Genomic DNA, 25946 nt, shown 5'->3' with positions numbered 1-25946 from the left:
TATAACGTCAAAATAGAGAAATGTTTTCATAATAATAAAAACATTTACTTGTCTTTGTCAATATCAGTGCCCTACCACTTTCATAAAATGATTTGAATGATTTTTATATGATGAAGTCTAGTGTAACTAGTTGACACACACTTTACTCCAGTCAGTATTTCTCAGTATTTGATAACATAATTTTAGTATATGGGCATACCTTAAAATCTTGAGAATTAAACATTCCACTTGGGCAAGATAAGAGTTAAATCTTAATGTTGTTCTTTTGTGACAACCTCACAAATTATAGACTATTCATTTTAAAATATTATGCATAAAATGCCCCCACTATCTGACAGGTATCAATGAAATAGGTGACCTGAGGCTCTGTAAACAGCAGAGAAGAATCTGACCACAGACCACGCGTGTTAGCCAATCAGAAAACACAGAGGCGGCTCTCAGCCAATGGCATGAGTTTTGGTTGGGGCTACATGTTTGTCAAAATAGTGTCAACATTTTTTGCCATTTCTTCTTCTCTGAGATGCTTTGTACGCAACATTAAAATGATTAAAGTCGAGAAACGAGACATGAGATTTTCATTGCTACAGTGTTTATTTTCCTTCAGTCATTTGTAGCTGAATTGTGTCCAATAAACAGAATAGGTCTCTGAAATCTTTAACAAAATATAACCAATATTTACAGTTGTTGTATTAAAAATACAAAAGTAGTTACAGACTTTGCCAGATGTCTTTGTAAAAGACGTAGAAATACATGTGATTCTTATAGATTTGGCTGGGTAGAAACACAAGGAGCTAAAAGCGATACATTTGAAATCATGACTTTCTATATAAAATATATTGTAACTATTTACTGACCATATCATGACCAACTAACATCTATGCAACAACTATAATTTATATTTTCTTGACTACTATCTCTTGCTTCTGAAAATTTGTGCAACAATTCATGATTTGTGCCATACACTTTGACAGCCAGAAAACAATGACACTGACAGATAAAATTAAATAAAAATACAAAACATTCAAATCTTTTCAAACAGAATCTTGTGGGCACATTTGGAAAGTTTTTAGGGTCACGATCAAATGCGAAAAGGCATGTTTAAAATGATCATATACTCGTGAGTAACATTAAACACTGATGTTGAGGTCTGTGAGAGGCAGCTGCTCAGTCTTTTCTTTCTGTCTTCAAGTGTCCGAAGAGAGCTACATCTCCTGTGGTTGATTTGAACACTCACTCTCTCTCTCTCTCTCTCTCTCACACACACACACACACACACACACACACACACACACACACACACACACACACACACACACACTTTCTGTAACACGTTACAATCTAAAGTAACATGGCAGATTAAAACTTCAAATGAAATGGCATAATACTGGTTTCTATGGTTTTGTAACACTGAGATTGCATTATGTGCAACACCTCTCATCATTCTGTACTTAAAAACAAGACTACGTTCTTCATTTTATTACACAACAATCGGTTTGTTCATTCTTGTCTTTGTTTTGCAGAACTTATGTTAAAAGTGCCAACATTTTCTCTGCTCCTTTCCTCTTTCACAGTGATCTCCATTAAGGTCCTAAATGCTTTGCTATATTTCAATCCAGGGCCAAGGTTGTGAAACACTGGGGGTAGAGATATTATAAGGGGCCCTTATTACACTGCAGATATTTGCTCATTTTCTGTAGAGAGAAAAGACAAAAAAAGAGAGATTGAGTTATAATATCCAAATATTTAAAAATAGAAAAAAAAACATGCAATTTTTATTAGGTGGACATATTATGCTTCATGACCAAAACATGATTTTCACATTTAAATGTACAATTACCAATATGCAGAACTGGTTTTTAAGACCTCAGGGGCATTAATAGTTTTTTTATTTTGTGTGTATCAAACGACAACAATAAAATCACATTATGAATGAGAATTATTTTTATTTTTTTCTATGCAAATTTTTTTGCTGTGTAACTGGTAACCATTAAAGTCCTAGAACATTTTTGGAGCACCTGACTCGAACCATTCTAGTAGTCAGCATCAAGTGCCATATATCATTTTAAACAGAAGATCTAGCTCATTTAAAGCCACAATTCTACATTTATTTTGTCTGAGAATGGATGAATTTACCAGAATCTTTTTTTTTTCTTTTTTTTTGTGAACTCCCTTAAGAACCTCCTGAAGTTTGTATTTTTTTTTTAAGAAAGTTTACAGTATATTTATATATATATATATATATATATATATACATATATATATACACACACACACACACACACACTCTGAATATAAAATTAAATCTGAACATGAACAAATGCAAATACTGCAACAAGTAGTGAAAACAATTGAGAATTGTCTTGTAAAAAAAAAAAACAGTGCAACGGATTTTCACAAACTCTATAAGAAGTATTTACATAAACTAAATGGTTCTCTTGGCTGCGGCAGTTATCTCCGTCAGAATCGAATCCACCGGGACGCTGTGTAGAGACTCACTTGAAAACATTAATTTCAATGTCTCATCCGATGTGCACTGCTTGTTTTATATGCGTTATTGGTTTGTGTTATGCCAAATGTATGCTCTGTCAGAGAGTACTCATGCAAATCTGTTAATTTTGTGTTTGTTTTCATGCATGCACATAACTACTTTCACTTTGCGTTCCTTTAAATTTCCAAAGAAACGTGCTAACTGGTGGTTCAAAATACCAAAACCTATGTTTACTGGTCGAGTAGATGACAGTTTCAACCCATCTGGGACTAAGCATCAACAATAGTTCCTGTTTGGCTCAGAGGAAAAAAAAACGCATGGGTTTCTTTGACGAATCAATGCTGTTTAAAACCTGATGTTGTAATCACGTTCACTACGGAGCCTCAGAATGTCCAACTGAGACAAATGCGATACCGCTGAAAAGCCGAGAATCTTTACGAGACTTCTTAAAGCATACAGATTGGATTAGCGCTTCAAAAGTTGTTAAAAGAACAATAGTTATATTTAGCCAAGGACGGCTGTCTCTGTCTTTAAGGGTTAAGCTACACATTTCTTTTTTGGCTGTTATTTAATGTTAAAGTTAAAAACATTATCCAAAAAAATCAATGTCCAAATCAATGTCTATGGTCTAGCAGTTTTTAACAGTTAGTTCTGGTCTTCCTATTAAATGTTTTTGAAAGTCAGAGTGATGTTTTGCTGATATTTTTGTAGTGATTATTGCATAATCAAATTCTCACCATCCGGCTGTGGTCGTCGTGGTGACTGGCAGTATGCTGGTAATCTACTCGATGGGTGCACTGGAGGAGGATCGCATGACCTTTTAAGGAATCGAGACCTCTGCAGAGCGGCTGTGTAGTCTGGTGGGCGTCGCCCATGAGCATGACTGTGGCTGTCTGCCTCAGCCAATGACAGAGCAGTATAACCAGGTGGTGTGGGCGGCGGCTCTCTAAAACGTCCCTCCCTCCGACTCGCAGTATTCTTGTTTGCATTTGGAGTCTCATCTTTTCCACCTCTTCTTTTTATCGTTCCGGTGTCGCCTTCCAATTCATCACCCCAGTAACCGGTAGGTGTGGTCACGTGACTACGTCCCATCCCTTCTGACAGCGTCTCCCAGCTGCGGTTGTCATAATAACCCACACGCTGTGGAATGCTCTGGATGTTGTCATGGGAACCACTGGAGCAGGACGTCCAGCTGCCACGGCCACTGTCTGCTGCGTCCAACGACGCACGGTCACACTGATCCTGAGTCAAGGAGTAGGACCTGAGAGACAGAAATACAGAAAGACTTAAAGTTACTAGACCAATTGACATCCAGAAGAAAAAAAATATATATATTTTTTAACTTTTGGGGTAATTGTGTGTAAACCTCTTACCCCAGGCTTATTTGGTCAGGCTCTGCTCTACGCGAGTTGAGTGGGTGTGCAAGTGTATGGGGTTGAGCATGTGTGTGGTCATCAACCATGATGAGATCAGAGGAGGAGGAGCTTAACAGACTCAACTGATCTGATGCTTCACTCACCACTAACTGTGGGGCTATGAGAAAAACACATGTATAAATAAGCAAACAACAATAAATAAATCAGAGAATATCTCACGCTTTAGAGGTGTGAATCTTTGGGTTGGGCTGATCTTGAACTGTTTCGATTTATAATTAATTGATTTTCAAACCAAAAGGTGATTTTTTTTTTTATCTAATCTTACAAAAACTACATTAGAATCTACATAATGTCATGATATAATTACAATTTACTAATGATTTCTGAAGGATCGTGTGACTGAAGACAGGAGTAATGGCTGATGAAAATTCAGCTTTGCATCACAGAAATACATTATATTTTAAAGTATAATAAAATAGAAAGCCATTATTTTAAATTGTAATCATATTTCACAATATTTCGGTTTTATTCCTGTATTTTTTTTATCAAATAAAAGGCAGGCTTCAAGAGAATAAGAGATATCTTTCAAAAACATTTAAAATAGTTATGTTTCCAATCGTTTGGCCAGTAACACACTCTCACCGTGCACTTTATTAGGTACACCTGTTCAACTGCTTGTTAATACAAATATCTAAATCAGCCAAATCACATGGCAAAAAGTCAAGATGATCTGCTGAAGTTCAATCTGAGCGTCAGAATGGGTTAGAAAGGTGATTTAAATGACTTTGATTGTGGCATGGTTGCTGGTGCCAGACAGGCTGGTCTGAGTATTTCAGAAACTGCTGATCTACTGGAATTTTCATTCACAACCATCCCTAGGGTTTACAGAGAACGGTGCGAGAAACGGGAGATTCACATCATGGATGTGCAGCCAAAAAATCTGAAACAACTGCCTAATGCGATCTTGTCAATATGCCAGCAGTGCTACCAAGTTTTATTGAATTGAATCAATACACATAACTACATACCTTTTCTAGGTGTATTGTAAGGTGAGGTATGTGGAGAGGAGAGTAGAGAGGAAGCATTTGATTGGCTGTCCTCAGGTGGTTTTCGTTGTCTGTCCCTCCCCTTTTCTGACAGAGACAAAATCTTATGGAGAGACTGAGGAGACTGGGCACCTACAGACACAAAAACGCCATCTCAATGCAAACAAGACTTACAAGTCACCAGCAGAGGGCGCTCCAATAATACCAGAACTCAGCTCATTTGTAGAGGTACAACAGAGAAAGGTCTTACCAAATGGTGGTAACTCTTTGTCAAGTGATTTCTTGAGACCATGACTTCCATTTGTTTGCTGCGGAGTGGTGCTTCTCTGACCGACAGGAGAGGCATCCAATCGCCTCCTCTCACCTGAGTTCTTCAGTACTGAAACCACAAGTACACACAAACAAGTTTAGCTGGCCCATTATATAAAATCGAAATGTTTTAATTATTTTTTATCACACAGAACAAAATGAAGTCTCAGATATAAATGTATTATGCAAATAAAAATAGCTTTATGTGTTTTTTCAATTGCAGGTCAACCATATAACAATTTTTTCTCTAAGAATAGTCCATTTCATTACTATGTTATTATGTCACATTATGGTATTCAAGGACATTTAAGAATAAGAACATAAAAGAAAATTATTCATGCATGACTAAATAAACTGAGCCGACCAATGCAAAAATACACGCATGAGAGACTATAAAGTAATCTACTGATCTAATGCACAACTAGCAATAATCAATTAGTTTTATCTTAACCATTCATAATACTCAATGAAATCAGGAAGTCAGTGTCATCGTGTGTTCTTTAAAAGGTGCGTGCCAACTCACTCGAGCTGTTGGCGGGCTCACATTGCATGGAGAGTTCATGGAGCGTGTCTTCATTACTCTCATGTGATTGCGTGTCCAGATACTGCCGCACACGTCTGCTCATCATCTCCACCTCGTAGAGTTTCTTAGCACTGAGAAAAGAGCTGCGTCTCCCTTTCCTCTTCCCGCCCATCGTTCCGATGTCAGAGAGAGAAGAGCTGCTCACCTGGCTTAGAGACCTAAACACATAAGAACAAAAGACACAATGCATGTTAACGGCAACAGGTCAACACAAACTAACAGAGGAAGTTAGCAAGACAACTAGATCAATCAGCCAGAGAATCATGCTGGGAAATTAACATGGACCTTTTTAACATGCAAAAAGAAGAGAATTTAGATGCTACAGGTTAATAAAATATTTACATGTCTAGGAAGTAGGGATGAGCATGAGTAATCAACTAGTCAGGTCCTCATACTTGAAATAACCAGTCAACTAGGAAAATACCAATCAAATTACTCACAAATTTACGTGCTTTCGCACTTACTTGCCTTAGGCAACAGGGTTATTATCGATAACTACAATTAACAACAACAAAAAAAGTTTAATAACTGAAAAAGCTTAAATAAAATAACATCTAATATTAAATGAAAACTTGGCATTGGCATCTAAATGAAATTATTATACAATATAATATAAGTTGAAGCACTAAAATTGGTAATAAACTGGAAATAATTAAAAACTAAAACTGAAACAAATAAATTAAACCTAAACTGTAATAGACAAAAGCACATAAAACATACAATTTTTTTTAAATAAAATTAAAAAAGCTAATTCCAAATATTAATAAAAACTGTGATAGTATTTAACTACTAGTTAAATAACACAGGTAAGCACCAATGGCATTTATTCCTACTGAATACAACTCTACTAACGGTCAAGTACCACCAAATGTGATTTTGAATTCATAATGAAAATGTATGATAGAATGGCATTTCATTGTCCCTGCAACCTCCGTGCTGGCAGAAGGACCTGTTGTTAAAAGGCTAAGATATTTATCTTTTGATTTATTTTTAATACCTCCTTTAGTAGTCTTTTTATATAAACAGAGACACACGCATTTTCTATGCAAGCCGCAGGCGAGTGCAAATATTTTTTTATTATTGTTTTCATATCTTGATGTTTTCATGAATGCATATTGGTTTTAAAAGTAAAGCATTTAATCTAGTATTGATTGTACAACATTACTGAACAAAACAAAAAACATTTTAGTACTCGACTACAGTATTACTTAATGCCCACTCCTACTCAAGTAGCAGACGTACTTTTATACAACCATATAAATTATGGTAGGAAAACATTGATAAAGACAAATCCATGCCCTTCCAGAGAATGAATATTAGCATATGGAAGAAGGAAGTCAAAGATGGGATTTTACAAACGCACTGCAACTAAAGCTAGGCTATGCTAAGAAATGTTAGTGTGGTTTAATACACAGCACAGCAAAAACAATGACAGTTCACAGAAAAGGTGAAGGAAACAAAGAGAAAGACGGTACCAGTCCCACTTACCCAAGACTCCTCCACTTTTTCTTCCTAAAACACAGACCAGTGAAGAGCCGAAGAACAAGAAAATGAAGAGATCAAGAAAAAGGAGACAAAAAGACACTAGTGCTTAGACAGTGAAGCCCATAGAGCAAAGGCCCAAAAACAAGAAGTCCAGTAAGACACCAAGCACACAAATGACTGCCAGCACAATCTATCAGCAATGGATATATGCCCCACTGTGTTCAATGTCTAATGAGCTGCCTATGTACTACTTGGGAAATATTTTATGTAGGGATACTCCGATCAGGATTTTTGCAGCCGATACGACTACCGATTTCTTGTCATCATGATCGGCCGATACCAATCCCAATCAATCAAGCTTTACATAAGTGATATAAAAGCTCTCAGTTGAGTGTCACTGTTAACCCCTTTACACCATGTAAATGGCATATTTAAAAGTAATGGCTTATAACTCTACAAACAAGGTATCAACAGGTAACATGGTCTCATTTGGTAAAATTTTTGGAGCAAATAGATTTTGATCATGTTTGGACATTTGGACCTTATGTTACAACACTGCTGGGAAAACCTCTCTGCACATTGTCCCTAACTACCATACCCAAGATCCAGTTTTCATTGGTTGAGCTTTCAAATTAAGTTGGAAAACACTGCGTCATGAACGCGATATGATCGTATCCCGGAAGTCCTATAGCTTTAGCCCAGCAGCATGTCACGTAACTCCGTGAGTATTTTCTACACATCTTGTTATTTTGTATGGGCTCGCTTAAATCGAGACAACCTGGTCCAAATAAAGATGTACGATTTACCATGATTTACTAATGTTTCCAAAAGTTACAAAGCAGAACATGCACAAAAGCCTCATCTGTATCCTGTTTACATGCATGATGGCGGCAACTTTTTCAAATTGCGTTCGGTTCGGGATATCGGCCAAATTTAGTGATTACCGATAGAGTCACAGAATGTGGTTATCAGCCGATACCGATCTGAGGCTGATCGATCGGAGCATCCATAATTTTGAGGCATCATAAGTAGGTATCTTAATTACACTGCCCTAAAACATGAATGTTTCATGTAGACAGCAAACCCACAATGCTGACAGGAACTCGTATTCAAATACTGAACAATAATATTTCAGTTTAATAATAAAAAAAACAGATTATTTTTTAAATCGTCCACTGATCCATTTCCTGTGCAGGTAGCGATGCAGCTCAGTAAGTTTTGAAAAAGAGCTAGTGTGTCTGTGTAATTATGCTTTTATCCTAAGGTTTAATTGATGTCATGTGTTTGTGTGTCTGAAATATCATATGAAATAATTGTACACTTTGTGAGTGAGTGTACCTAGTCTTAAAAAGCAATGCAGGGTCCATAGTGATGGAAGCCATTCGAACAACGTGTCGGATCTCTCGTGCAATCATCCTCAACTTCTCAAAATTCACCAGTCCATCCACCTTAGAGTTGTTGCCTATAAGCACATGTTTGACACAGGTTCAAAGATTTTTAATTAAACCAAACTCAATTTTTAGGCAACAGAAACAGAAAAACGCAAGTTACCCTCATGGAGGAAGGTGAGGTCTTTCTTAATGACAGGAAACAGAGGGATGACTGGCGGCTGCAGGTTGTGTTTGTTGAGGAGGTTGCGGTATTTGGCCATGTTGCGAGAAGGGTCGAAAACATCCTGTAATTCTGCCAAAAGCTTCTCGTATTTTCCTGGCAATCGTTCCCACGTAGATCGCAACCGGGAGACAGGTGCTAGATTGAACCCACTGCAAAATACACACAGATACACTTTAGAGATTGTATAATGGAGAAGAGACAGACTATTACCAGCATTAACATCAACAAACTTGACACATTTTTGCAAGAAACACAAGCACACCGACATGTTTATATGGCAAGAAGCATGGAACGACAAATTTAAACAGATGCCGTTCTATGTTGAATCAGTTATATTTTATTGCAGAAAACGTAATGGATTAAATTAAAAGTTTTGGCAGTGCTGGTTTTCCTTTCATTTTCTGTGAAAAGTATAATAGTAATAGTATATAATAATAATAATTTAGTATAATAAATATAATATTATTTATAATAATAATTTATATAACGTATTTTAAATAATAATTCTAATATTTTAACATTTATTATTATTATTAATAATAATGATATTATGTTAACGGTAACACTTTACGATAAGGTTTCATTAGTTAACATTAATTAAAATGATCTAGAATGAACAATGCTTCTTTGTTATTAAAATCAAAAGTTGTATAACAGTTAATGCACTGTGAACTAACATGAACAAACAATGAACAGTTGTATTTTTATTAACTAACTTGATTAATAAATGCTGTAACAAATGTATTGCTCATTGTTAGTTATGTTACATTAACTAACGTTAACAAATGAGACCTTGTTGTAAAGTGTTACCATGTAAACTAACCTGGGAATGTAAACTACAGCCCCAGCAATATGATGCATCCTAACATGACTGCATCATGATGATACGACTTGGTATCATACACCATGAAACCTGATCATGGTATCATGACAGCACTAATAGACACAAACTAAAGTGCTCATTTGATAATGATCATTTCCTAGAAATCAAGTCTACCTGATAATGGCAAACATGGAGTTGAAGTTCTTGCAGTCACGGCAGTGAAGAGCAATCTTTATAAAGTGCTTGATGATCTTCACTCTTTTGGCTTGGTTGGTTTCCTGTACAATCTCTGTGGCGACCCAGAAAGTCTCCTGGTTCACAAGATACTCAAAGTTGCGCAGGTTGGTGGGAGGATCTTGTGGGTGGAGCTTGAAGAGGTCACTTATGTAATCCGTCGGTTCAATGCCGGAGAAGAGCAGATAGTTGCGTGCTGACAGCTGATTGGCTATCTCCATGGAGCTTAAGGACAGCAGAGGGACCACAGATTCTCGCTGCATCTCCTGAGCTTCCACATCTGAACACAGTGTCTCCGTCTCAGTGTTGTTCTTCAGATAGTACCTGACAAGGAAGCAGCAAAAAACAGCCATCACATATTAAAATAAATCACTAAATAGTCCATTTGAATTCTCAAATTCAGCTTAAGACCAAACCTAGCACTCAGCTGTATCCTGTCAGCCAGTTTAGAGAGTTGATCAGGAAGTCGCCTCTGTTTGATAACGCCCTCCTGTGTGACTGACACCTCACAAAGTGAATAGGCCTCGGGACTTGTGGTCAAGCCAAACTCTCGCATTGCCTGATTGGCTGCTTCTCTCGCTGTGGTGTCCCTATTGATCAGCAAGAAACGACTTTGTTGGTCTGCCTTGAAAACACGCAGCACCTGGTCTTGCAATTCTGCGAATGAAAAAGTTTAACAAAGCATAAAATAAACGTAGATAGGCTTATAAAGTGCATGTAAACCTCAACCAGCACGAAGTTTCAAACATTCCCGCATAGCACAGATTACATGCAACTTCTAGAACTACATTAGCTAAATGGACGAGGTAGATATAACATTCAAGTGAAAAGAGATGGTAGGAGCCCTAACAACAAAGACAAAAAGGTTAACTGGAGATCCAGATCAAGCAGAAGTCAGATGAGGCATCTTGGCACTAATGAAAATAAAAGATGTACAAACATATAAGCTGTACAGCATCTTGTAGAGCATTGAGAGAAGTAGAGCTGTCAAAAGTACATGTTCTTCAGTAACGTCAATTTTAAAATAGAAAAGGTAATACCAGTCCTTTAGCGTATTCGTTTTTGCAGGATATTTTAGGTTTATGTCATTTACAAATGTGCATGTCTGTAAACAAGGTGTCAGAAATGCTACATGCATGCTTGTACAACTTTTTTTTTTTTCTGTGATACTTCTTGTAGGACTTTACTCTTACAATCAGTGGTTTTGATGACCACTTTGATTTTGATCTAGTAAGATCTGCTGTGGTGATCACAGACAACCATTGGCTTACCTCAAACCACTAGACTCAACCACATAGAGATATGTAGTGTACCTTTGTTAATGTAAGTTGGTAAAATGTAAGCAATACAAAATGGATGTGTAAAAATAGATCTAAAATGCAGCTAATTAGATCTACTGATTTAAAAAATAAAATAATTTGTATCATTGTATTGTTTTTGTTTTTTTACAGTTTTCTTGAATTAGTTCAGAACTTGCAGTGCTTAATTGAAAATGTAAGCTATGCTTACTTTATTCAGAAATACTGCAAGACAATGCTAAACATAAACAGCAGCTACAGAAAAAGACACAAATCGGTAAGAGTGGTATATCAATTAAAGTCTTAAAAAAGAAAATAAATGGTAACTTAACTACTGGACTTGGCCCAGTGGCAAGTTTTTCAGATGGCACAAAGTGTACGTGTCTACACAGACAGGACATTGAAATAAACCAGAGACAACAATGTAATAAAGTGTGGATATAGTTCCACAGCCCTAAGGCACATTTAATTTAACCTAGAGCGTGAGTCAGGCTTGCCAGATGACCGGAAAAACACAGTATATTAGCAAAAACATGGCAACAGTGCTGCTACACACATTTTTTACTTTCAAGAAAACAAGAACTTCCTCGAAGTCTGTTTTTATCCACAAGTGACAGATTACCCATGGTGATGCCATCAGCGTGAAAAACTTGCCACTGACTCAAGTTTACAAAACTGAATCATATCTGTAAAAGAACGATTACTATAAAGGGCTAAAAAGATCAGCATAGCAGAGAGAAGAAAAGACAGTCAACTAGAGAAAACTGTACAACAGATTTTGAGAGAGAGATAGACAGGCAATTACGTGAGACAGGTTTCTATGAAGAAGAACAGTTATCTAGAGGAGACGAGTGGAACCATACACGTCAGGTGTCTAAAAGGACGAGCAGAACCGCAGTAGTGCACAAATACTCACGAGTGAATCCAGATGCTGTGAGCAAGGAGAAGGTAGCGGGATCATTAGTAAAAATCGCACAGATATAACAAAAGTAAAGCAGGAACACAAAAAGAATTTTTGAAATTGAAATAAAAAGTGTCCATGTAAACATAGACATCGCGAAGCGTGCAAGCGTCCTGTGGGTCTCCACAAAGAGAAGCCCGCGGAGGTGAGCGCGGCTGATCATAGGATAGGCCTACATGTGGATCATCATCGCATCCTTAATGCATTATTTTTGACAGACCAAATAAATTATATATATTAAATGTATTTATTTATGATGTAATAATAATAATAATATAATTATAATAATATATAATTCATTTACTACAATCGCATTTTATAATTTTATTACATTATCATCTTGTGCACAAACTAATTTTGTATTATTCATCTGAGTATTCTGTATCCATTTACCTGGTGGCTGTGAACTGTAGTCGATGATGCGTTGTTGGCCTTGGGCCAAGTCAGGGTTACTGGATGAGAGATTTCCGCTGACTGGCATAGTGGTCGGAGTCTGTTTGTTCTGCCGTAATCCCACAATGCTGTCATCCTGAGTCTGCCCTAACCCGAGGTCACTACACAACAAAGGCATAATGACTCAGCATGACTTAGTAAAAATTAACATTCATCTATCAGAATTTACCACATATACCACAAGAGGCTGATGTGAAATATTGCTTAAAATCCCATTAATGAAACATGGCAAGATTTGTACTCTTTGAGGACTTTAAAGTCAGCAATAGTGTGAGAAGAAGAGTGCGTGCGCTTGTATACCTGTAAGGTTTCTGAGGTAGGATGCTCATGCGCGTCTTGTCTAGAATCTTCATCAGTTTGTTTCGACCTCCCACTGTATGTGCTTTGGCCTTCTTGCTGACCTTTTCTTGACCTATTACATCAGATCCAGCCCCAAGTTCAGGTATAGAATAACGGATATTTTTCTTTCCGTCACCAATCTTTGGAAGATGAGGAACGCCGTTTTTCCTTTCCTCTGCCACCCTGGCCACCAACTCCTTGAAGACTGAAAAGAGTGAAAATGAGTAAAGATGAAAAAAAAAAAAAAAAAAAACAGATGTTGAATTCAGCAGTCCGTGTGTGTTGAGGATGCATCCTGGAGGGAATCTCACCCAGGAGGTTGGTTTTGACACTCATACAGAGCTGTATGTTGTTCTTGAGAATTTCAATGGCTTTGGACAACTGCACATTCTCAAACGTCTGCCCGTTCACCTCCAATATCTGCACGTGGGTATGAAAAAAAATAAAAGTGTTAAAGAAAATGCTTCTGTGTCTTGTTGCATCACGCTGAGGTTTGAAAGATGTTACCTGGTCTCCACGTTTAAGCCCCGCCTCCTCTGCTTTGCTGCCGACTTCTACGCTACTGATAAAGAGGCGCGTCCCACGTTCAGCTCCTCCAATAAGTGTGAAGGGGAGGGGCATCTCTCGAGCGGTTCTTGTTATAGTGATCACTCTGGGTTTGGCTTTAGCAGCACAAGCTATGTTGAGCAGCCGCAACTGTCCTGTCATTTTCTGCTCAGATAAATACAGTTAATAAGGACGCTTGTCTGATAATGTGATAATGAATAATTAAAATATAGACTATTGAGATACTTATGAGCAATGCTTGCATGCTGTACACACCTCTTTTTCCAGATCGCTCTGGAACTCCTCCAAAAAATTGGTCATATCAGGGTCTCCTTCAAAGTCACTAAAGTGATTGTTAACCCATAACAATACAACTCGGGTTACCTGAGTAGAAGAGAGAGTGAAGAACTGTGAGTTCGGTCCCACTGAAGCTTAATGTGTGCGTGTTTTTTTAGAAAAGGTTGATTTAGTCACGCTACCTTGTCCCGTAAACTGGGGTCATTAAACCAGTCCAGAAGTCTCTGTCCCAAAATCAGAGGACTGGGCAAGAAGGTACGATAGGTCAACAGGAAGTCTTCAATATATGTGGGGTCCACGACCGAATGATCCTCCACTAAGTGCTGCATTAGCCTCTCAGCAGTACCCTAAAAAGCGTACATTAGAATTTTTTCTTTTAAATTACCACATTTAAAATACCTTTTTTTTTATCTTTTCTGGTAAAACTAAGTACAAACACAACACATTTTAAATCTGATATTAATTGGTTAAATGGTCTGACAAAAATAAACCCTATACACTACTGATCAAATGTCTGGGGTCAGTGAAAACTTATGGTTTTGAAAGTCTCTTATGCTCACCAAGGCTTCATTTATTTGATAAAACTGTATTAATACTGTAATATTGTGAAATATTATTACAAATGAACTTTACTGGTTTATAATGTCATATATTTGAAAATGTATGGCAACATTTTAGGGTCCAATTCTCACTATTAACTAGTTGCTTATTAGCATGCATATTACTAGGACATTGGCTGTTTATTAGTACTTATAAAGCACATATTAATAGCAGAAGAACATTGTAGCAGGAGCTACTTCTCTCCATTTATGTCTATGACGAGTCACGCAGTTACTGGGCTACTCCACAGTGGTAGGACCCAAACCAGTCTAAAATAGTCCGAATATAAACACTTATTACCGCAGTGATTCAGGATTTGACAAAAACACGGTTTAGAAAATGGATTTATGATGTACTTGCTTATTATATAATGTTGAACACAGAAAAAGTTACATACTGCAGCTTTAAATTAGACCAGACTGTAAAGCTGAAATCTGATTTCTAAGTAGAGCACTTTTTTTTTTGAAGTCATTCAGATTTTTCCAAAAAACGCTTACCTTGACAACAATGTGTCCCTTGCGGGTGCCCGTCCGGTCAAGTTCTCGGTGTTCTTTCACCATGACGATTTCTCCTTCCTCCTCCACTCGCTGTGTGTTCTGCTCAACCTGATTCAGAATGCAGCAGTAGTCCTGTTGGGCAATACACACAAACTACACACACACAGACAAATAATAATAATGTTAACTGGTGATTTTTGTGCATCACCATTTTATGGTGAAAATGTGCATTCAAAATAAAGCTTGAATAGGAACTTTTACTTAATAGACGATAATCATCTTGAATCGGAAATATTCAAGTAAAAATGCAAAAACAAAAATGCATTGATTGACATTAATGAGCTGCTGGATATTCAACTTTAGTAGACACTCTTACCTGACAGTCGTCCACTTTGGTCCTCATGACTCCAGTCATCAGTTGTTTCTCCAAAGAAGGGGAGACGCCAAAACTTCCACCCATACACACACTCTCAGTGCGGGCATTTGGATAGATCACCTCTACTGCTCCATTCAGAATGACTGACCAAGAGTCCAGCTAAAACACACACACACACTTGGCTGTTATGAACTGGACACAAATGAGGAGATAAAATGCTGCAATGGGTCCAGTCTGACCTCTTCACTGTGGTTGAGCACGATGGTTCCAGCCCGTTCCACGACCGCAAACACCATGACAGCACAGAGTTCCCTCCGCACTGAAACACTCAGACTGGCAAATGCAGGTAGCTGCTGCACAAACTCCAGCAACTGCTCTGTTTACAGAAAGAGAAGAAGAAAATGAAATGGAAAGTGAAAATGAAAATGAAAGTGAAAATGTAGCATAGGGGATTTCCATCACTGAACAACTCAAACAACAGAGGTTTACCAATGTCATCATCTGTACGGTCCATCGGATCTTTCTCCAGACAGTCTCTCACAATATCTCGACTCATAAGAGGGTCCGTTCCCCTCCCTACGTCTTCATCATCATCATCTTCGTCTGAGTCCACCGCTGTTTCAGGAAGCCCACTCAGATCCATGTCCCCACACTCACTTTCAGTGGCCTGTAAAAGAAACAGTGAGCTCAAATTGTTTGTTTCTTCACAAATTTTCAGCTAGCAATGTTCACAAACATTTGATTTGTGGTTTTACAGCTTTCTGCCCTTTGTGACCCGCATTTCCAAATAAAAAAACAAAAACGCGCGAATAAGCGCGTAAAGCTGATCTGTGGATCAAAAGGTGAGTGCGCTTGATGACTGACATGAATAGGTTATGGAGAGGTGACAGATGGACCAGAGGGGGGGGGGGGGGGAGTACTCTACAGAACAGGATTTAAATGCGTGTGAGTGTGTGTCCCAGATGTTCACAATAAATCTGTCAGGATGTGCTTCGGTTGTAGAGTGCGTAAGGAGATTGCTTTCTAGAGGGATAGAAACTGAGTCTTTTATCACCTGGTAAATATCTGATAGGCTGCTACTTCCCGAATCACTAGCGATACTGGAACGTGATTGGCTGGAAGTCATATGGGAGTGGCAACTGTCAGAGGGGTGAAGCTTTGAGAAGTCGGCAGGAAGCTAAAAGAGAAACATATACAGTTACAAAATAAAAACCGAATATGACACAAAAAAACTGATAAACTGATAACAAATAAATAAATTGTTTTAAAACATTATTATTATTATTATTATATAAAATAAATTAAAAATACAGATTTTAGCTTAAAATGTATATAAGTGACATTTCATATTTCAGGTCCTGTGACTGGTCAGCATTTCTTTTTCAACACCTTTTAGCTTTTTTAAGTTTGTGTAACTGGTCCTGCAGTGACAAATACATTTTTAAAAGTACAAATATTCCATGTAGATCTCAAATAATGTGATTAAAACTGCATGTATAATAATTAGAAAAAAAGAAAAGAAATAATATACATATATATACACACATTTGGAACAATGTCTTGCATGCAAAATATATATATATATTTTGCATGCAAGACATTGTTCCAAATGTTATATTAACCATGTATATGCATAAATACAACACAGCAATTGTTTCCTGACAAAAGCTTGTGAGTATTTGCGCAAATATAGTGTTTTTCCCCTCAAGGATTAATTTTAAAACCCCTGCGTGATTGTCAGCACAATTACTCTTTAGATGATGTGTTCTCGCACGGAAAGAAGTTCAGGTGAATGGTAGCGCTTTAAACATCTAATAATCCATCTACTGTGACTCATTTTAGTCATTGGTTGATGAAAATAAACACTCACTGAAGTATTATTGTAAGCAGTGAGGCACAAACCAATCATGAACACATCAGTCATTTATGATAACTGGATACGAATTTTTAAAAATCATTTTATCATTTTTAATAAATATTTAGGAGAAACATAATTATATTCACTGTAGTGTTTTTCATGACTTTTTAAGTGTTTGCACACGGGTCCTTAAATAATTTAATTGACTTGTTCCAGGCCTTTCAATCACAACAAAAACAAACACACCTACTGTACAGCAAAAAAACTCCAATGATTCTAAATTCAGGGCATTTGTAGTGGACTAATGTATGAAGTAATGACTGAAGCTTTCATCAGATAATGAATCAAAATAATGATTATATTTGCTAATGCACAGACACCCCCCTCCCCAACACCCTACTGTAAAACACCCTGAGGCTTACTACAGTAAAGTTCATGTACTGGTGCCCTAGATCAGATGGCCTACATACAGTGACCCTATAACAAAAATCACATGTAGAATACATACACGTAACTCAAAAACTCAATAATGTGACCTCTCAAACAAATCACTTGTATACAACATATAAAATTATGTATTAAAACATAATGGGAGGAAAACAACTGCTAAAACATATCTAAAAAAGTATGTAAAAATACACATACAAATTAAAATCACAACAAAACCAGAAAAAAAAAATATATATATATATATATATATATATATATATATATGAAGATTTCAATTGAATTATTAATTCAAAATAAACATCAACACCTAAATAAGACCAACTCATTCAATTCAATACTCATAATTCTGTTCAATTCATAATATATTTGGTATTTCATAATGTATATAAAATGTAATATTTCATACAAAATTTGTCCATCTATCAAAACCAATAAATAATGCTTCATAAAATGTAGCATGGCTAAACAAAGAATTCATGCATATGTATTTTTATTTAAAGAATTAACTAATAAATGCTTGAGTTTAGCATGCATGTGCAAAAAATTGTTGTCCACAGGCTTTTGAGAGCGTGTTTGCGTGTGAGAGAGATACTCACAGTCCTGGTCTCCTGTCCCCTGACTCCATAGCCATGAGACAGAACTATCTGTCTCATAGCCTTCAATACTAAATGTCCAACCATCCTCTGTGCACTTAAACTAACCTTTAAAACATGATCTGTCTAAAACATTACCTGACTAACTGTTCTAACTGCACCTACTTGATGTTTTTCTCCCCAGTGCGCACTCTCAGAGAGAGCATCCCTCTCTCTACTGAAATCTGCCCATCGCCACAGTAACAGACAGCACTCTGGCAGAGAGGGACAATTTCATCAGACCCTGCCCCTCTGTCCCATTCACACACACACACCAACGCAAGATCATGGGATTATCGAGAGGCTGGTATTGTTTAAGCGGAGGGGAGGGGGTGGGGGATGGTTGACACCCACTGCCCCACTAAACCAGTCACCAGGGTCAACCCTGCAATGACTGGCAGCTCACTGAACAATCAGGATGGCACATATATCTGTCAAGAGCCCGCCCCCTGTTGTCAATCATTACCAGTTCCATTATAAGACGGAGGATAGTAAAAAAAAAAACTAATGCAGAGAGAGAGAGACTAAGTGCCACAGGGGAGAAACTGTGAGTGATTGAAAAGAAGATAGGGATGCTTTTACCCGATTAAACTTGCTAAGAATCTAGCCAAAGACTATGGCTCTATTCCAAAACCTAGTGATCTGTCATGTTGTCTACATATGCTGCTGTCTTCTAAGGCAGCACTCTATATAGAGTAACACTCCATATAGGCAGTAACTCTGTCTGACAAAGGCTCTGTTTCCACCTGATATTAAGATGTGTTTTCAGAGATCCAATCACAGGTGTAAACAGGGTCAAAGCGTGCTCAAAGCGAGTTTGCGGCTTGTATGCTGCTAATAGCATAGCACACAAAAATATTGGGTAAATACTGAATTTTGCAAGCCTTTCAAAGTACACTCCATTGACCATGAGCGCAGATTATTGGATGTGCAATACCTAATGGACCTTTGTTTTTGAGTCCTCAAATCACTCACACATGCCCTGTAGTCTACGCAAAAGTCTGCACACCAAAGGCATGGCCGCATATCAGTGGACTATGCTAATAACGATTACAAAAATTGGGCGGCACACCAAAAGTGTGTGCAGATATAAGCGGACTGTGCTGATTACGAAAATACTGCAAGCCAAAGTGGCATGCAGACACAGGAAGTATACTTTCAGCTTAACTAGACAAGTCTCTACACATGCACGCATGTGAAAACTGCAGTGTACTCTCTGTGCTACTATCAAATTAATGAGAATGATATGGTTTTCAAATTTGAGAACTTTCACCAATTTAACCATGTTGGAATAACATTAAAAGTGCCACAGTGTCAAAGTGTTTACACCTTTTGAGGGAATCAACCTATCAATGGTTTACTTAGTTGTATCTGCATATAAAGCTCACAGGATAAAGTATTTAATAAAAATGTGAAAGATTATTATTTGTTAGTACTAAAAGGTAAGTTACCTGGGATTTTGAGCATTCCTGCAGCAAGACAAAATTAAAAACACATTAATACACATTCCACATGTTAATTCAATACAACATACAGTGACTTCACATATTTAAATGTTAAAGAATAACTCAAGATGAGTGATACAAATAAGCTCCAACTTAAGATGCACACATCGACTTAAAACCAAATAACGTGAAATAAAGAGTTACGGTGAAGTCACATTTACCATTGTTCGGCAATTTGTGTAATTTGACGACATTTCAATAGGAATTCACACGATCTGGATTTAGCTCGAGGGTGAAAAAGTTCTCCAAACAGATCTTGCTCAAGCTGATCACACAAATTCGCCACGTTGACCAACAGAAAGCTGCTTAGTTTGAAAGTGACTTTTGCAAAAAATATTTTGCTAATGTGACCACACCTTAGAAGTTGCAACTATATTATATACTCATAATTTGATCAAAAGGGCAGATTTAAAATGGTATATATATGTGTGAACGAACCGAGTGGTATCCTGGTGGCAGAGGGGGCTTGCTGACTGGATAATTATCAACCGTATCAATTATAGTCTGTCGTTCTCCACGCTGGTTTATCTTGCGGAATCTTCTCCTGGACTGTCGATGAGATACTTGTCTTTGAAAATACTCATCGTTGTCGTCCATGTAGTCCACCTGAGAGAGACAAGAGAGTGGATGAGTGTACCCCCATCTAACTGATACATGGCTTATTGCACCCATACATATACTGTATAACTCACCACAATCATTTCTGAAGCCTCAAGGACGATACACTCACAACCACGACGTAAACTACCAGCAGAACGCTTACCAAAACTGAAATGAAACCGCACACGTCACACAAAACACTGAATAAGACACAGTGAGGAACCAATGGGGCAAACCAAACACAAACAAACACTCATACCTGCTGCGGGGAAGAAACATAGACTCCTTTATAAAGACAGAGCCAGACAGGAGGATATACCAGCAGGTCCCAATGTCATCAGGACTATAACACACAAACAAATATGACAACATTACACACACATACGCACAAAAACTCAACAACTATTTTAGTCCATTCTTACTATTATATTCCGGGTGGAGCAGTGACCTAACAACACACATGCCACGTTGGGCAAAGGAAACAAATGTGATGAATCATGCAAATGTGGGTGAACGTTTTTTGGTCAATTCAGTAGTTCTCAGAGCAAAGAGGCACCAGTGGTTTGCAAGTCTCACGTAGCCAGGCTCTTTACTATCCGCATATATATATATATATATATAGTGAAATATTATAACAATAGAAAATAACACTTTCCAATTTTAATATATTTGAAAATATAATTTATTCCTGTAATGGCAAAGCTAAAGTGTCACATGATCCTTCAGAAATGTTTCTATTATGATTATTTGGTGCTCAAGAACAAATATCTTATACCAGCATTACAGCATTTATTTATATATACTTTGATTGGCTGTGCGTTCAGATGTATGCATACACAAAGTGTTCGTGTCTGAAACTGAAGTATACTTTGGGCTAAAGTCGATTAAGTTGATGCACTGACTGTTGGTGGTCCTTGGGCATGCCAGACTGGTGGTTTTCAAACTATGCGGAGGGAAACCGTATGAGCCTACACATTTGCACAACACAATTCCCAAGTGAAAAGCAGCAAATGACTGATTTTGTATGTTTTGGAAAGCACAGACTTCGACAGCTTGGTAAATTCAGGCATTGCACCACAGTAAAGATGTAATGCAAATAACAGTTAGAAAAATGGGGGGTGAAAGGAGAGGGAAGTACATAATGGGGAACGTTCCAGGTTTTGCAAACTATTTTATCACACTAGTCTCATGGCAACATGTATACTGTTTAAGTCCTGTGGTTTTACTTTCCAAACAGTGTGTATTTGAATGTTTATTGCCTGGCCCCATGTGCTTCCAGTCACAAGTTCTGTAGTGTAATGTTTTGTTTAACTCAAAAATATATTCTGTGGTCACTGATATTGAGTCACTAATAATGTTGATGAGCTTAACTTGTAATGTACCCGAACATTGCTTTAATTACTTTAACAGTAACCCAAGCAAACAGGAAAACCTGAACAGAATGTTTCATTTCAACAGGCAGAGTGTGTGTCTATATTCAAAAAGCCTTTAGAAGCTTAATCCCGTCTGTAGATGGACGTTACAGATTTAAAAGAAGCGAGCACTAAACAGATGTCGGTGTGTGTTTGTGTCTGAGACAGAGGGAGAGTGAGCAGATGTGTGTGTGGACAAAATCATCCTCGTGACTTTGATGTAAACCTCTGATAAACTGACCTAGATAGAAATACATTTTCTGACAGCCTTTGTGAGAGTGTATCGAGTGTGTGTGTTTGGATACTCACTAGTATAAAACCTCATTAGCTTCATGCTGTTCATATCGAACTGTCTCACACATCAACCTGCAAATGAAATAAACAGTGTTAAGTACACTTGCTCTGTGATAAGAATGAAAGTACCCTCACACACATAGACACAAACAGTGGTCTCGTACCTGAGCTGGTGTTCCCTCAAGTTGGACAGTGCTTCCATGCCATGGAGGTACGAGTACACAATCTGCAGATCCTGCAAAACACATAGCAGGTTACAATCGCACTGCTTTACATGACTCCATTAAAACAGTACAAATTGGTAATTGGTTATTTATCACAAAAATATAACATTTAGCTCTATAAATGCTACCCTATTATTACATGCTGGATTCCTTAAAACTGTGACACCCAAGTCATTTAGACTCATACAGCACAGTGTGAGGACAAGTAAATCTTTTTCTACATTTTCCAACTTTTTACACAAATTTGTATCATTGACTGCATTTCTCCAGCTCAGTAATTCAACCATTAAGTTATTGTAAGAACAAAATATAATAATAATAATAATAATAATAATAATAATAATACTACATGCACATTTATGAATAGTTATTTATTTGACATTTTTTCCCACAACATTGAACATTTCATTAGTTTATTCTATGTTCGTTACTTAGTAACAGGGCTGTAAAAATGGCAAACTTGGACTAAAATAAAAAAAAGTTTAGTTATATCGAGAATGACAATTTTGGCATTCCAGCAATAAACAAATGAACAAACACAACACATACATGTACACAAACACATTCATGTACCCTGATTAAGTCATTTAAAACCTGCCTGCATGTACACCAAAGCACCAGTAGGAGGTGCCCTGTATATGGGAATAGACACACAAATAATAAATACACGCCATACACCAAACACACAACCATCCTTAAGAACTATTTAGCTCCACCCATCCTGAGTTACGCAATCAGTGTTTAACAAGAATGGAATGTTTGCAAATACAAACTCCTTTCACTCCTTCACTTTCAGGTCTTTTTCCTCACTTCTGGGTTTTTTTTTTTTTACTATACTTGTCATTATTCTGTTCCTCTTTTGATAAGACGAAAGACAATCTGGATGTATCTCACATTCTAAAACGCAAGTGCCTATCTTCCTGGAAATCACATACAGATATGTTAGACATGCCTGATTCCCCAAAATGCCATCATGTCAGGCAGCTCATTAATTGTCCCAAAAAACTGCTGAGCAAATCATAACAACATTTACAGTAGAGCTGCATGATTAATTTCAAATCAATAAAACATTTCTTTTTAAATAGAGATCATGATTATCAAACGATTCTGAATAGACAACTAAAATAACATAACATAGGCCTATATAAATAACATAACCACATTGAGCTGAACTAAAAACTTTTATCACAGTACTTCTGTGACAATTTGAATTACCAGTACTGTAACAGAAATAATGATACTGTGGTTGAAAAGACTTTTTGTGAAGCCGTTTCATACTGATTGATACATGTCAACGCAGGTCTGAATGCTCACCGTGATCATACTTAAAGGGTTAGTTCACCCAAAAATGAAAATTCTGTCAGTAATTACTCACCCTCATGTTGTTCCAACCCCCGTAAGACCTTCGTTCATCTTCAGAACACAAATTAAGATATTTTTGATTAAATCTGAGAGCTGGATCACTCCTCCATAGGCTTCTAAGGCATTATAACTTGCTGGCCCAGAAAATGTATTAAAGACATCGTTAATATAGTCCAAGTGACTACAGTGGCTCAATCCTAAGTTTATAAAGCGACGAGAATACTTTTTGTGCGGGGTTGGAACAACATGAGGGTGAGTAATTACTGACAGAATTTTCATTTTTGGGTGAACTAACCCTTTAACTTGTCAAAGATTTCATAGACATAGCCGAATAGCAGTCATTTAGAAATAAGACTGCGTGAGTGTTTGAATCGAGATTGTGATCTTTTAACTCTAATTCATAGCTAGCTACCTGAATAACACAACTTTTGGTTTAATGGCAAATACATTTAAAATTTGTACCACAACACATTGGTCAAGAATTTACATCTTTGTTTAGTGTTTCTGGTCAAATAGATCCGCTTCCTCAAACGTGTTTCAGTAAATTAATTACTGATAAGGAAAATCTGTGAAAGAAATAATTTCCTGTTCAGAGATTGTCCTGTTGATACAGCTGAATGCAGCATCAGACTTACAATGAGATTATAAGAACCGATTATGCAAGAGCATATAGAATATCTGAAAGAGGAAAGAGCTATGCAGCAGATATAACCACATGAATGCTAATATAGAAATCTTTTATCACACTTCTGCAAAAGCGAGAAAACAATGAGAAGCAAAAACCTCAAGCAAATTACAAGAACCTTTAAATGCAATACTTCATAACAGTAACTAAAAAGTGACAAAGTAAAAAGCTGCCAAAACATGTATTTTTGTCGAGATTTTTAGCTTGATTTACCTACACCTCAGGTTGCTTAACACATTCTTAAAGGGCAGATCACATGGTCCTGTCGACACAAGTTTAGGTCGGTCACACATTTGGCATTTCCTGCGATTTGGGACGATGAGATTTCAAAACTTCACTTACGTGAGGAGCACAAATTGGCTGCATATTGAAGTTATGAAAGCTTGATATACATTCTGACATCATAAAATGAGGTCCAAATAATACAATATAATATATAAACATTTAGATGAATTTCACGATTTTACATCATAAATGTTACATTTAATTTGTCAATTCTAACAACTGCTAATTTCCAGGTTTAAATCTGACTTCGATTCCCAGATGTTCAATGTGGTCTCACTATATGTGTGAAGTGAAGTGCAGAGACCATTCAAGGCCAGAACCTTCACACATATACTATCAGCTCTCCACAGTGAGTTCACTCGAACAGGACATTAGAGGCGTCACACTTTCTTCCTCTCCTCCCTGACATTCCAACGTCCTTTCTCATCGTCTTCGACTTCCCTTCAACCGATCCATCGCTCTCATCTGCTCCCACTACATTCAAATAAAAGTAAATTCAAACTACCCAATAGGTTCCAGTCAGGGGTGGTGTGCTGTGGTCTGCAATTGGTTGATCTGAGTAGAAGGGCAGGAATGTTTATTCTTGGACAATGGCATTTCCTCTGTGAGAGACAGACACGTACATAGAGTTCTGATTATGGCAATGGACTGAGTCCTTTGAGTCAGGAGACCAAGGACACATTTCAGTTAGTTGAAGACGTCCTGACCACTGGATCACTGACAGAGGTGTCAAGTAACGAAGTACAAATACTTCGTTACCGTACTTAAGTAGAAATTTGGGGTATCTATACTTTACTGGAGTAATTATTTTTCAGACGACTTTTTACTTCTACTCCTTACATTTTCACGCAATTATCTGTACTTTCTACTCCTTACATTTTAAAAATAGCCTCGTTACTCCTATTTAATTTCGGCTTGTTTTCATTTCGGCTTGTCGTCGTTAAAAAATGTTTTTTTGCCAATTACACAAACGGTTTAGATCTGAGTCCCGCCTCCTGAATACACATCGCTAAACTGATTGGCGTTGTGGTGTCTTTCTAACTTGTGAGAGGCTGTAGTCACATTTGGTTGTGCGAAGCGCCAAAACTCCTCCGAAGGAAACCTAGATGCGGTAAGCGAGGGAGAAATCGGGGCAAATCGCGTCAAATATTGATTCACAGAGAGAGAGAGAGAGAGAGAGAGAGAGAGAGAGAGAGAGAGAGAGAGAGAGAGAGAGAGATTGCATTTTTTTTTCTTACATTACTTTTACTTTTATACTTTAAGTAGTTTTGAAACAAGTACTTTGATACGTTTACTTGAGTAAAAAGCTTGAGT

The 25946-nt window shown here is 37.3% G+C and overlaps 1 protein-coding gene across 2 annotated transcripts in view; it reads right to left on the bottom strand.

Moving 5' to 3' along the window:
* Positions 1-567: 567 nt before the first annotated feature.
* rapgef2a (Rap guanine nucleotide exchange factor 2a) overlaps positions 568-25946 on the bottom strand; it is a 42082-nt gene continuing 16703 nt past the window's right edge. The window contains exons 2-29 of one of the 2 annotated variants that reach the window (XM_084395928.1): positions 22241-22311; positions 22092-22148; positions 20630-20713; positions 20463-20538; positions 20209-20376; positions 19717-19734; positions 16380-16502; positions 15815-15992; positions 15565-15701; positions 15326-15484; positions 14950-15102; positions 14035-14199; positions 13832-13939; positions 13517-13720; positions 13321-13429; positions 12971-13214; positions 12611-12771; positions 10375-10615; positions 9899-10282; positions 8839-9050; positions 8626-8749; positions 7291-7314; positions 5743-5960; positions 5161-5289; positions 4893-5042; positions 3862-4021; positions 3226-3749; positions 568-1691 (exon numbers count right to left, since the gene is read on the bottom strand). In XM_084395928.1, coding sequence (XP_084252054.1) covers positions 1666-1691; positions 3226-3749; positions 3862-4021; positions 4893-5042; positions 5161-5289; positions 5743-5960; positions 7291-7314; positions 8626-8749; positions 8839-9050; positions 9899-10282; positions 10375-10615; positions 12611-12771; positions 12971-13214; positions 13321-13429; positions 13517-13720; positions 13832-13939; positions 14035-14199; positions 14950-15102; positions 15326-15484; positions 15565-15701; positions 15815-15992; positions 16380-16502; positions 19717-19734; positions 20209-20376; positions 20463-20538; positions 20630-20713; positions 22092-22148; positions 22241-22311 — 4407 coding nt within the window. In that variant the 3' untranslated portion in view covers positions 568-1665. The remainder of the gene's footprint in view (positions 1692-3225; positions 3750-3861; positions 4022-4892; positions 5043-5160; positions 5290-5742; positions 5961-7290; positions 7315-8625; positions 8750-8838; positions 9051-9898; positions 10283-10374; positions 10616-12610; positions 12772-12970; positions 13215-13320; positions 13430-13516; positions 13721-13831; positions 13940-14034; positions 14200-14949; positions 15103-15325; positions 15485-15564; positions 15702-15814; positions 15993-16379; positions 16503-19716; positions 19735-20208; positions 20377-20462; positions 20539-20629; positions 20714-22091; positions 22149-22240; positions 22312-25946) is intronic. The other variant, XM_084395929.1, reaches the window with a different exon arrangement.

This window comes from Rutilus rutilus, assembly GCF_951802725.1.
Source record: "Rutilus rutilus genome assembly, chromosome: 2".
NCBI classification, from domain to species: Eukaryota; Metazoa; Chordata; class Actinopteri; order Cypriniformes; family Leuciscidae; genus Rutilus; species Rutilus rutilus.
Note: the sequence above shows the minus strand (reverse complement) of the source record. Positions and strands in the feature narration are given on the sequence as shown.